Genomic DNA, 14,516 nt, shown 5'->3' with positions numbered 1-14,516 from the left:
ATACTTGCTACATCCATATTTATGACAGTAAAGTTATCAAAAAAGTTATTTCGCTTACCTTCAGGTGGAAGTCTTTGCCATAAGAAGATTCAAGTTTGTAGGATTCTGCCTCATTATCGTCCTCAGTACCTTCGTATTCTAGAGTGAACGGTTGCGACATATGTGATTCCGACAGGTTTATAGCGACTCCTTCCACTTTCTTGTGGCCATCGGTGTCGATAAGATTCTTGAGTTTCAAATCGAGTTCTATATGATTGCCATCGTAGTTGACGGCTTTCAGGTTCGAGTGGGTCACGCATGTATAGGTTTTGAAATCAACGTTGTTAGCGTCTCCAACGTACGTGAGTTTTCGCGATTTGCCGCCCTTAGATTCGTGATCTTCTAACTCGCCGCTTACGTGGACGGTGTATTTGTTGTTGTTGTCCTTCTTGGACGATCTCTTGATATTACCAGTCAGATAACGGCCGTTTGGTAGAGTAATATCTCCTTCGACAGCTAGATCGCCGTTGTCTGTGGTGCCATCCAACTTGCCCTTGCCGTTTACTACGAACTTGTGATTCGATATTTCGATCACGTTCTTTGTGTCGATGGCGTTCTTCTTTATGTCGTTTACAGTGGATAATTTAATGCGTTTGTTCGGGTCCTTTTCCGCATCGAATAAAAGTTCAAAATCGCCATTGTGTTGCGAGCCACTTACCGTGAAGTCACCAGTTCCTTTGATCTTTCGGTTGATCTTTGGCAAATCAATGTTGAGATGCGTCTTACCTTTACCGTTTTGGTACGACAGCTGCCCTTCAGCGTTCAAATAGTTCTTCACGTTCAAAGTTAAAGTACCTTGAGGATTGCCTTGTTTCTGTAGCTTCAACAGGAAGTTGATGTACTTGACGTCGCTGACAATGACGTACGCTTGTGACTGGACACTATTGGGATGGTTGACGTGCAAATTGCTGAAAACTTTAATTTTTTTGTTGTCCAACTTCAGGTCGCTGTCTAACTCAAAGTTAAAGTTTTTGTTATTCTTGTCGTGATTGTACGTGATTAGTGCATCGGCCTCGTATTTACCTCCCGGTATGAGCTCGAGCTTGTTCTTGTACTTGCTCTTGTGCGCATCAATAATCGTACGTTTGGACTCTAATTTGATGCCATTCTGCAAAAGCTCGGCTTCGAATTCGACCTCATAATCACCTGGTTTCTCTTTGTTTATCTCGCCAGACAATTTGGAGCCAAACTTAAATTTATCATAACCGATTACGATCTTGCCTCCGACGGAATTGGGTCTGAATTTTTCTTCGAATTCTAGGTTTAATTTTGCGGCGGGATACGTGATCTTGGTGGAGCTACCGAAGTGGAAGTTTACTCCATTCATGTTTGGTTTGATGATACCGTGATGATCGAGGCTGAAACGGTTTACTTCGGAGTTCTGATCCGGACCGTGAATGAAGATCAGATTGTACTTGTACGCGGTTGCTTGCCTTTGGAATTCGGACTTGATATTGAATCCAATATTAGGATCTTTCGATGGCAATGCCGAAACGATGACCGAGTAATGATCATCTTTCTTCTTCTGTCCTTTCAACTTGAGAGCGATGGATTCCTCGCCGTAATTCACCTTCATGTCCAAGTCGGCGACGTCATCTGCAGAGTGAACGTAACCGTCGAGACCGACAAGTTTCTGACCACTCGTGACGAGAGCCACGTTGTCAAATATGTATTTTTTGCCGCCATCGTGATCGGCCATCTCTACGGTACCTTGCACCTCATACTGCTGACCAGACTTTACGGACTTGGTGCCAGCCAACTTCTCAATATGTTCTGGTACCTTGTATTCTAAGATGGGTTTGTACTTGGATCCATCGGCCAAGATTCCGGCGCGCCCATAATATTCTTGGTTATCATTGTGTAAGACGAGCGTAAGCGAGTGCTCCTTAGCTTCTTCCTTTATTATCGCTTCGATGGAGGCTTTTTTGAAGGGAGAATCAAAAGCCAGTTTAGCGTGCTTGTTGGGCTCGAGAGCGGCTTCACCAGTGAAAGACATGCGTCTGCTGGTTTTGCTGTTCGGCGTCTCTAGTAAGATTTCAAACGATTTAGATTTGGGCGAATCGTCATAATAGATCTTGAGATGGACAGCAGATAGATCAGTGTTTTCCCAATCAAAGAAGAACTTTGACGGACCGTTAAGGGGGAATAATGCTCTCTTCTGAATCGAGTCAATGCCGTCATAGGGGAATTCAACGTGGCCACAAACCGTTACACCCAGAATAGTAGACAACTGTTCGAAACAGTCTTTATATACCTTACTCTTGCTGAATTTAGGAGCTCTGTATGTATCGCCAGCACTCAACAGAACTTCAGTACTATAGTCTATGAGCACATCTTTTTTCGACGGCGTACCAATAACTATATCAATACCTTTGCCGTCCAATAGTTTCACCTTAAAGTCGGTTGCCGTATCAGTGTGCAGCGTGCTAACGAGCTTCAAACCAGACTCTATATCGAATCCTTTCACGACCATATTAGCAGCAACACGAATGGACGCACTGGGTCTCAAGCCAAAGTCTATATTGGCGTTTTTCGGATCCTTTAGGATAGCCGGAATATCTATCTTACCATACGTTTTCAAGTTGACCACGCTGGTGCCAATTACGCCGAGAGAAAGAGCCATACCCAGATTTGTAGGATAGACTACTTCTGCATCAAGGAACTGCATGTGATTTTGTAAATTGTAATCAAATGTCTTTAGCTTGTTGATCCCATTCTCAAAGATGTCAAATAACTTGTCGATAATGTGCTCCGGTGTGAACTGCGATGGATTACCGTCGTAATTCAAATAGGCTAGTTCGACGCCAAACAGTTTGACTGATAAATCAATGTCGAGTTGCTGGTCTACCTCGTTGTTTCTTAATTTCACACCCTTGGCGAATTTGTCGAGTTCTCCCTGCTTAACTTCACGTTTGCTGCGCATTTTGCTAACTTTCTCTTGGATGTACTTAATGATGTTCTCTGTCTTGTCCACTCCCTTGTCAACCAAGTCGTCCACTTCGTCCTGCGTCAAGCGGCCCTTGGGTCCAAAGTAATGCTCGATCAATCTATCAAGATTCTCGACACGTGTATTGAGCTCTAGGAAGTTGAAGGATCTTCCGAATATCTCATTAGTTAAGTTTAGACTGATGGAGCGTGGTACGAAACTATTCTGACTGTAGATAACGTTGCTCTCTACGGATTCTCCGAGTCCGATTCCACCAAAATTATATGAGAATTCATCGTTGAAGGAATATTTGAAGATATCTATCGGAAATTTGGTTCGTGGCTTGATCTGACCGAGATGCCTCTTCGCTTCGGCTTTGTTCGGATCGGCAGACGCTCGTAAATGCCTCAAATGACTCTGGATGAAGGATCCGACCTGATAGATCGTTTCTTTATCCAAAGCTTCCTTGACACCACTGGCGACATGAGAGCAGGGACAGGCGACCAAAGACAGATAAGATTTGATCCTGATCTCGCTATCTTCTTCGAGATCGCCCAGAACCTTCAAAAGAGGATTTTTCCATTTCATGGAACAGCGAGTAGGCAAAGTCTCGATCGCGGCTACCCTGACTCTATTGCGCACGTTCTTATCCTCAGCAATGCCGACTAATTTCTGTAGAGTGGCATCGTCGAGAAATCTGCTGTTACCTAATGCCTTCAAAGCCGACACTATGACATTCTCCTGTTCTCTGGTCTTTGCTTTTCCGTTGCCGACTTTTTCGCGGATTTTGTGAATAGCTTGTTTGACTTCGGCTACATTCTCGCAAGTATGCTCCTGGCAGTATTTGCCAATTACTTGACCGACTCCGAGATAGCCAAGACGCGGTAAGTTTGGCTGATCAAGAAGAGAAGTGACGGCGGTCACCGATGGTAGGTTTACATGACTGACCAGAGTAAGACTCGCATAGAACACGAGCGCCTGAACGCCAGTCAATTCGTGACTCTTTAATAGGTCTACGGCCACTTCCGCGGCTTCGCCGCTTCCAGTGCGGAAGAGAGCATCCAGGAAAATTTTCTTGTCTAGGACCTTGTCGAAACCGTTGCCATTTTTCACTTTTTGGTAGGTCGAGATAATGTCTTTTTTGCTGCTGAGACGAAGGACTTTAACGAGCTTTCCAAACTTTTCCGCCGCGTCATGCTTCACACCGTTGTGCTCTTCGGCACTCACTGCCTTCACGGCTGCGGCGATGTTGTCGGCCGAAGATTTGGTGACGGGATGCGGTGCTTCGAAGATCAGCGACTTTGGCAGGGAAACCGGAGCATTAGGGCTGTCGCCCTTCTCACCTTTGAGCGTCAAAGTGGTTTGCACGACCGTCTTAGCGCTGACGTCTCCGTTGCTCCACGGTTTCAATTTGTATGACTCGACTGAAGTCGCTTTGTTCAGGATACCGCGCTTGAAACGTTGCTCGATTCTCTGATGCGCTGACAGCAACGGGGCCGATTGGATTTCGGATTTCTGGTCATAGACCGCGGACACGGGACCATATCTGATACTTTCGCGATGGGAGCAACGGATCAGGTCCCTCTCCTTCTGAATGACTAGCGAATCGCCATCTTTGTGGAAAGAAAAATCAGTTGGACAACCACCGAGCACGTCGACCTAAGAAAGTGTAGCAAACAATGCGTTATATCGACATAGTTCTTTATTAAGGACTTGAACGATAAATAAAGTCAAGACAGTTTTGTACCTCGTGATGAGTCGTAGAGCCAGATTCTTGTATAATAGCTGATTGGAATAAAGAAGTGACAGCTCTCTTGATGTTGAGAGACGTCTGTGAGTCACCGGGTTCGGCACAGACCTCGGTATCGATATGACCATCGTGATAATTGAATTGTAATGCATACTTTTCAATATCTGCCAGCAATATTGGCTATAAAAATATTATACGTATACTTTTAATTGCTTACACTCCTAATATTATCTGCAATTTGTAAAACAAATGTGTTGTCTGCTATGTTTGTAATATGCTGTATGATAGAGCAGATAAGAATGTGAAGTATTTATATCAAACTATATATGATATCAAAACTATAATAAATTGTTTATAGATGATGGTAGATTTTATATGCACATTGTAGTAATTGAACACAAATCATACAAACCGTCATGAATTAATTCCCGTTGAGAGCAGTAAATTAAAAGTTTTTATTACGGAGATTTAGTTAAGCGGAATTAGATTAAAAGTTTTTTAATATTTCTGAAAAATGATTGGAATCACACCTTTGGGCCTCGTATTTCTATTCTATATGCTATTTTCAAATACTATTTTTTTTCTTTTATATTTATTTTTACAATATTTATAATAGAGGTATTTTAGGAACACGTGCGAGAGAAGAGCAAACGAAAAATACTTACGGCTCCATTGATTAATACGCCCTTCAATCGGACCTGTCGAATGCAGTCAGGCTTCACTGACAGTTCAACAGTACCCTTCAGCTTCAAGGTAGCATCACCCTGAGCATCGGGAACTGACGTTACAGATGTTCCTTCCAAATCGTATATATATGTGTGTCCTTCCTGATAGGCTTTACCTCCGTGTACTAAAAACATCACACAAAAAACAAATTAAATTTATCACAAAATTATTTGATTAGGACGGTGTAAAAAATCTTCTAATCTCAATTTATTCAGTGAGACTTTTTGAAAATAATATGGCGAGGTTTTTCTTATAAAGGCATTATACTTACATCCATGGCAGCCGACTGTACATTTACCTATAACAAAAGAAAAATTATGTATCTTTCAATTTGTAGCAACAATTTTAGAAGTACACATATTAATTAATTAACAAAGTAGAACAAATTGCATGATAAAAAGGGTAAAAAATAAAAAATTATTTCTCTTTTTTACACTAATCAGAAAGATGTTTGTACAGAAAATATTATAACAAAGGGAGAAAAAATTTAAAAAAAATACGCATATAACAAAAATAAATTAATAAATAAAACAGGAATTTTTCTTGTATTAACACTTAAGTATTATTTTAATTTTCATCAAACTCGAATGAGACAAAAAACAGACGGGCCATAATCTATTATGCTTGACGCACAGATTACGTCGAAAAAATATATTTATGTATCGAGTGAACTCGGTGCTAGGGTCGAACGTTGATAACATGCTGTTAATCGTGACTTTCTTGACCCTGGACCATGGAATTTCCATTTCTGTTCGATAGAGCGTGTCGGCGCTCGCGGGCCAGTGGATTTAATGGTGTGTCATAATAGTTTCACCTTTTAACATTTAAATTGATTCGAACGTGACTTTTTGAGCGAGAGCTATAAAAGGTAGCGTATCAATCAATTGCAGTACCTGTAGTAATTTGACATTTACGCTCTTTTTAGTCTACAGAATCTACGCGAGATTTAAGTTGCTCAAAAGAGCATTTTATTAAATTTATTGATATATTATGCTTGACTTTTAAATACACGCATATATATTTAATATTTTTCAAATATCAAGCATTACATTAATTTTATTTTAAATATACATTAATTCTGCACCAGATATTACGAAGAATTATCAGTAAGTATTTAATATTGATATTTGTTTGCGTTACTGGGAACTTTATCTCTAATTTTACTTTATCTCGCTTACATTCGGAAAATAACATCGATGGCAAAATTTATAGGCAAGCATAAACATGATAAATATAGTTAGTCAATAGGCGTAAAGTCATTTTTTTTTTACGGAATGCTGATTATATAATTCTGCTAAATAGGATAAACAGGTTGTATTCTCTTAATATCCGATTAGTACAGCTTATGTTAGTAGGAATAGCATCTTTAGTTCAACTTACGTTTGAGATAAAAGGCATGTTATTAGGTCAACAATATGAAGAAACGGATATCATTAAGTGATTATAGCGGAAGTTTAAAGTTCACAAACTGCATCTATCACGAAAATATTAATATCAATTTTACCACATGCATAATTTATATGTCTGTTTCACAATTATATCGTAAAAACGCGTATTTAAGTAATAAATAAATATTGTATAATTTAAAAGAAAAAGTTTACAGTAAACAACTTTTTTTAAAGTTCTTGGAAATTCCTTTTTAAATTGTAGATTAAGTCGCGAAGTATCTACTGCTACGCACACGTATAAGCTAAAAGAAAGTATACTTACAAGTATAAATTATTTAACGACAGATTAGAGCCGACTAAATATTACCCAATATTGCATAAAGATTAATTGAAGTGAAAAACAAGCAGATATAAAAAAAAATTGCCCTCTGCACTGAAATCAGTTGCATAATTATTTGCTTGACATTGAACATAATTAATTTGCATAGTTCGGCAAGAATTATTATCTTTACGAAACTAGTAGACAAAGCAAATAGTAGAAAACAAAATCGGAGTGACGCGTGACGTAGAAATAGTACATTTGTGTCTATAAGAATTATAATCACAATTAGCGTTTTCCGTTGAAGCGATCAAAGTTTCTCGCAGCGGAAGCAGTTAAATCTAATCTTCACAATTTATATTCGGCTAGAAACGTGTGTGCGCATATAAAGAGACCCTACTAGGAATCTTCTATCTATTTCTACCACGATAGAAAGAGCGCAAGGTAATTCTTTTACAAGTAAAATGGAGAAGTAATTAATTCTTTTCTAGAAGAATAATGTGATCGCGGAGGCACGGTAAATAAGAAATAACCAGATTGCACTTTATTTCGACGACGATGACATAAGCAAAAGAAGAGAGTAAGAAAGAAAAGAGAAAGAGAGACGATAAAATAACAGCGACCGAATAAACGAAGAGAAAAGAGATAGATGAGGTGCAGCGAGAGAAAAGGGAAACGTTCCTTCAATGGGGACAAAGGGATAAAGAACGACGCGTGCGAAAAGAGGTGGTGGAGGTTGGTGGAAAGTGGGAGTCTCGCGCGCGAGAATAGACCAAAAGAAGGATGAATCTATTCGGTGAAGATGTACATTGTTTCTCTCTACAATGATGCTGCGCGCACCGACGTTCAATCCCCCTTTCCCCTAATCATTGTCACTTTGACGACAATCTACGAGTTCGTTGAAATATTCATCATGCGGCGATGCCTTTTCATTATTACCGAACCGTCGGACTTTTATTTCGTGTTATCCTGCCGTGGATGCGCAACGGAGAGAAATTCCTTTGAAATTTTATTAGCACTTTTATTTCTTTGAATTGCTTTATGTCTTCCCGCTCTTTTCCATCTATTATGCACCCTTTGATTCCGAATCGAGTTTTTCCGAGCGTCAAATAAGATATTTATAGGAACAACTGATTGTTTTTAGCTGCAATCGATTAAACATTTCGTCAATTATTCTTTAGATATAGATAGGTAAACCTCTCTTGCCTTTATATTTAGATCGGACAGATTTAATGAAATTTTTATTTTAGAGCCCGTTGACCGAAAAAAATGTATTTCAAAAATTAAGAGGATAATATTTATCAAAATTTACTCTCGCGAGAAACACAACTCGTGCATCATATTTATAATCGCGCTTTTAAAACGTGCTCTTTAAATTCGTCGACTGAATAATGCGACGTCGACAGATGTACACACAATGTGAAATGTACGACGGGCGGCGGGAGCGCAGGGCGCGGCGGCGCGCTTAAAGGGAGAGAGAATCTCGCCGGGATTTTGCTGTAATCTAACAATTGCAACCATAATTTCTCGCGCGTTGCTTGCTCCCCGCGATACGCGCTACATGGTTAGAAGTGGCTCCCGTTCTCGTTATATCACTTAAACGTATGCATTATGTAAATTCGCGGGCGACAGAGAGACATATCCACTTTCATATTTCGTACGCGGATCTCCGTGTATCTCTTTCTCGGCATTATTTCACGGCGCGTTTAAACGTCGATCTTTCCCCACGATGAACCCGCATTCTCTGCTCGTATTTTTAACCCGACAATCGCGCTTCCATTTCTCGTCACACAACGCGCGCCATTGTAATCATTTATCACGGGAATTTAATGCGCCTTTATTCAATGGCCGTTGAGCGACTCAATATAACAGGGATACATGTTACGCGTTCGACAAGGTATATTTATATGAGAGAAAAAAAAATTCCAATCTCGCGGTATTGTTTCTATTACCCGGCGTTTCGGAAAATACCGGCGGTCGCGTCGGCGCGGCCGCGGCGTTAGCCGTGGTAATTGGAAAAAACCGTGTCGCGCCCCCAAACAGAATGCCCGGGATGCCATTTTGCTTTGAGGGAGGCCACGGAGCGCGGTGCCCCGCATCGTTTATACGCGCTCCCTTTACGTACTTAAAAACGCGGCGGTGAAAGAACGTTTGTTACGTCGCAACGGTCAGAGATCGGATCTATTTTACTGGGATGTAGGGACGTCAGATCAATTTACCAAATGTCCGGTCGAACACGGGGGACCTGTAATCGTCTCAATGATACGGACCTCGTTCCGAGCGCCGATACGCCATGCGCGAACTCTTTGACAACTATTTCGTTACTTTCTAGAACCACGCGAGGGAACGGAGCCGGGTCCTCCTCTCTCGCGTCACCGCCACCTTCGTTAATTTGCCTTCGTCATTACTTTAGAAATGCGATTGCGTATTCATACGTCACATAAGCGATATTGATTATCGACCCTTGTCATCTAGTTTTCAGTCAGGTTTCACCGATAATTTCCTCCCGCGCGAAAGAAAAGGAAAGGAGTATTCGCGGCACCCGTGATTTTACATTCGACGCGAGAATATTGGTTCGAAGGTGAATGCCAGCACATTCTGGGGTACACCGAGGAAAAATCACTAAATTTGGATAAATATTTATTTGAATATTAAATATTTTCTGATCCTTCGTAATATCTAGTATAAAATTAATGTATTTGATATTCTGTTGAAAATAAAATTAATAATTAATGTAACGTTTAAGGTTTGAAAACATTTAGTACTAATAAAATATTTACTAAATATAAATATATATTTATTCGGTACAAGAGCCACCAATTTAAGTATAATTTTTTCTTACAGAGTAAATATTGGTGTACCGCAAGTAAATATTTTATTAGTACCACATTTGAATAAATATTTTATTAAATTTTAGGAACCTTTACTCTCGTCGTAGTCTCGCGTTCGAGATGTTTTAAAAAAGGTCATGAATAATCATCAAGTATTTCGTGTGACTGTTTTAGTGTACGTGTATCAGTGCATAAGCTTGATGCACGTAATTATTTGAGATTAGCTCGAATAACACCAATCGAAGGAAGAAATATAGAGGCATGATAGTGTTATCAACGCTGTAGCGATATACAGGGGGGCGGGGGGGGGGGGGGGGGTTGCTCGTATCATTTGAGAGGAAAAACATAAAATCGTGCATTATAATTACAGAATAAACAATATTTTATCGCCAGCTCCCTGCCGGATGAGACACTAATATTCTGTAACCAACTCGGTCTCGTAACGCTAACTTTTTGTTCGTGAGCGGAACACAAAGGCATTTGAAAAATTAATTGGCCCTTTTCGTCATTCGTTAAAATAATATCGCGCACGCCGAGGAGAGCTCTCGTTTGCTTCATCCATTACTCGTTCGTTGTAAACTCTGCGGAAAATTGAAGAACTGATTTTCCGTATCTATAACTACTTTCCGCAAATTACTTCACCGGTCGTTTGCTCAAGACATAATTCAATCTAAAACGTTCCTGTTTGTTAATGGAAGCCGCCGGCATTCTCTTCCCCGGCAATGTAATCGAAAGAACAATTTTCTTTAATCTTTCTTCAAGTAATAAGAAAGCATTAAACACGCTCGCCGATAAAAACTTCTATACTTCATTCACGAACATAAAGGGAGCACGCGCGCGCGCGGAGTTGTCTCGACTTTGATTATTAATTAAATTCTAGAATAAAATGTAATTTAACGTAGAACGGAAGGAGGAGGAAAATTACACGTCGATAAAACAAATGGCAGCACGTCAGTGGAATGAATTACTGCCGCTAACGATGGAACGAAAAGAAGCAAAAATTTCGCACGGCGGAAGATCGGCACTTCTCTCTCGCCGTTACGAGGAAGATTAAGATCTAAGTCTAAATCTAATGTTATGCTAAACGATAGCTACGTCACGATACTACGTCAAAGATAAGCTTTCATTTATCGCAATGGAATTGTAAGGAATAAACAGGCATAAAGAGGTGGCATTTCATTATCTATAGTTTGCCGCGCTAATCGCCAATGAAACAATGACGCGATAAAGTTCCGAGAGATTAACGAATCTCTTTCGGGATTCTGTAGTTCACGAAAATATCACCCGTTTCAACATCCATTCGCGACGATAATCTTTATCCTTGACACAGCGAGTAACCTTATGATATTCAAACCTGACCGCGCCGCGAGCGCGTTGACCCTTTCTATCAACACTCGCGCATTAATCTTTAATTTGATAGAAAAATTAAGACTTATCGAAGTCATCCGGTCCTCTCGAAAGGTCCGCAAGGGAGAACGCGGATTATATCTTCGTATACGAGTGCCGAGACGCAGCTTTACGAGCGCCTTTAGAAATATCAATAATTTATCCATAAAGTTCCGTTACTACGTAAAATACGGCTGAAATACTAGCACACATGCAGAATACCGCAAGAATTGATATCTGAGTAGAATTCGCTTGAATAAGTAATCCGAAAGAATTTTATATTTATCAATCAAACAATTGTACATTTTTAAATACCGCCTTAAGCGTACCGGGATAATTCCTTTTGTTCAATCCTTAAATTGACTCAAATTAAATGTTTAATTTATTACTTTTGTCATTCATCTTGGAAACCTTGGAAAGGAAAAGACCATGTAAAATGTTGCTTTGTAATTTGCATGCAAAAGAAAACAAACCGTTTCTTCTTTCTAATTTCAAATAACTCCCTGTTCTACATCGATACAAAAGATATGAAAGTTACGAAGCTGAAACTAAAAACTCTGCATTCTCTTCAGCAGAATTTAAAAACCTCTGTATACCGCTCACGAGGTTTGCTTTTAGTAGTAGCACATTTAAGTGGTTCTCGTCCCCCTCCCCCGCCCCGCCCTCAATGCGTATTACATCTTTTATCCGAGAAAAGTTTTCTATTTAGGAGAAGGAATCGGTTTTGTCTCAGTCTTATAACTTTCACACTTCTGTGATCATCGAAGAATAGAAGGAACGCGCGCGGACGCAAGCGGCCGTCCAGCTCTCTAGAGGGTAGGTCATGAAGTACCGGAGTACTTTGCAGAAAGGGGATGAGCGACGAGGCGCATTTTCCGCTTTACTTACTGCCTGAGGCGACGACCGCCAGGAAGAGGAGACAGCCGGCGAAGACGGCCGCCCTCGCGAGCCCCATGGCTTTCTCTCTACCCGAGTACTGCAAACTACTTTAAGCACTACTCTCGCACAATCAGCAATGACACGATCGGCGGCCACGGGTGAACACGACAAAAGCGTCTGCGCTTTTCTTCGTGCGTGCTTTTATGCTCTCGCAGCTCCCCACCCTCGCTTATAAATCTGTCCTATGCATGTTGGGCCATACATCTGTCCGCTCCCCGGGGCCGGGGGCTCCGTCATCGCAGCGACGAGAAGATAAAGAGATCTCTAGCCGTATCAAGAAGAGAGGCGAGCGTTGACGGTCAAAGCGACGTATCGAAAATTTTCCTAGTGTCTATGACAGATTAAACCCTGTACCGTTCTCTAGACGCACCCGCTTGACGTTATCCCCAAAGGATATGCTTTATCATGAAGAGTTTGTGACCTAACAACGTTTATTTCCCGTCGCCGTCCCTTTCCGCGACTGCTTTTCAAATATATGAAATATAGAGTATAATTAAATAAATAAAATTTTTAAATAAAAATATACACGGCTTTCTCGGTTTTTTTCTGAACACAAAACTAAATTTACAAAAAAGATTGCTGATACACACAACATTAATTATATTTTAATTAACTAGGTTTTTACAAAGATTGATAATATATGCAATATTAATAATATTTTACTCTTTATTTATATAAATATATGAATTTATGAAAAAAGGTAAGGAGGCCAATTAAAGTCTTTTCAAAACGATTATGGCGACAGGAGGATTCTTTTAAAGGATAGGGAGGTATTTACATTTTGTCATATGGCACGCACATGTATAACACATGACAAAGCTTTGTCCTAGCTAAATTTCTTTAACTAGGGGCCGCACAAGTTTTCTATTGCGTCAAGCTATGATATAGCCTAATCCTGTATTCAAATATCAGTTTTCTTGGACTCAGAACATTATCTTGTTTGAAGAGGAAATGATTTCACACATGTCCCCTACAGATTATTTAACATTTTTATTTATAATATCAGTATATCTTTCGCAGAATTAATACTAAGTCGTCAACTCCAATTCAAATAAAATATCTTCACGCCAAAATACTTTTATATTTTTATTTTTATAAAAAAAATTGTTTTTTCTCTTACTAACTTTTTTATATTAAACAATTCGTATTTATTTTATTTTACACGTTTTTTCCTAAAATAAAAAAAAAATGTTTTTTTTAGCAAAAATTGTTTCCTTCAATATAAATATGGGTAATAATAGTAAGCAAAGCTCGATAAGTAAAAGGGGGCGATTTTTGTTCCCAAAGTAGCAAAACATTGTTTTTCGTTTTTGAGCTGATTCTGACTTTCAAAAAATTTTAATTTATTGAAAAAATATTAAAATCAGCATATGAGACTTAAATATCTATTACTGTAAATTATTACAATATTATTAAACTTCATAAACACATGCGTGTTTTCCTACTAGTAAAACATAATAATACTTTCATTTCCAATAACTCACGTTCTGCTTAATAAAAAAAGTATCGAAAAATTATTAATATTTAAAAACAATGGTTATCGATAGGAATTATTTTAAATCTTGACGGGTACATGCAACCATTGTTGTTCATTACGATTTTTTCCTTTACATTTTGTTCACATATTAGCCAATTTTATCTTAATATTGTTTATTTTATTATAGTTTTAAATTTTTATTAATATACCTCTTTTATAATAGCTTGTTATATATTTAATAGTTTTATATATGCTGGTTTTAATGTATTTTTCAACAAATTAAAATTCTTTAAAAGTCAAAATCAATTTCAATAAGTGAAATTACGAAAAGAAACACATTGTTTTTATTTGTCATTCTGAGGGTCAAAATCGGCCCATTTTTTTCATCCTTTGTATCATTTAACATTGAATGTATTCGATAAATTGTGATATGCAATTGATTAAAATATTATAGTTAAAAGATTAAAAAATAATAGATTCTCTCTGATTGTTTCTTTTCTTTTAAAAGAAACAATTTGTTTAATGTAAATATACTATGTAAAGATAGTGTAAATCTAATTTGTGTTTTTTACACAGTAAGTCTGTCAATCCGTTTATCACGTGTTATATGACCTTAAAGCATATTTACCTATTATATACTCATTATGATACCAAGTACTGATATCACTGTTAGCATTCATATTTTGAAATCGCACATGCAGAATATAACTCATATGAATACATTGATGTCTTTGA

At 38.7% G+C, this 14,516-nt stretch overlaps 1 protein-coding gene across 1 annotated transcript in view; it reads right to left on the bottom strand.

Moving 5' to 3' along the window:
• The window catches only part of LOC105200891 (apolipophorins), a 28,850-nt gene extending 16,423 nt beyond the window's left edge, over positions 1–12,427 (bottom strand). The window contains exons 1-5 of the mRNA XM_011168689.3: positions 12,254–12,427; positions 5,713–5,739; positions 5,381–5,565; positions 4,713–4,895; positions 59–4,624 (exon numbers count right to left, since the gene is read on the bottom strand). Coding sequence (XP_011166991.1) covers positions 59–4,624; positions 4,713–4,895; positions 5,381–5,565; positions 5,713–5,739; positions 12,254–12,320 — 5,028 coding nt within the window. The 5' untranslated portion in view covers positions 12,321–12,427. The remainder of the gene's footprint in view (positions 1–58; positions 4,625–4,712; positions 4,896–5,380; positions 5,566–5,712; positions 5,740–12,253) is intronic.
• Between the last annotated feature and the right edge of the window lie 2,089 nt (positions 12,428–14,516).

The sequence above is a fragment of the Solenopsis invicta genome, chromosome 8, assembly GCF_016802725.1.
Source record: "Solenopsis invicta isolate M01_SB chromosome 8, UNIL_Sinv_3.0, whole genome shotgun sequence".
In the NCBI taxonomy this organism is placed as follows: domain Eukaryota; kingdom Metazoa; phylum Arthropoda; class Insecta; order Hymenoptera; family Formicidae; genus Solenopsis; species Solenopsis invicta.
This window is presented reverse-complemented; position numbering and strand designations above follow the sequence as displayed.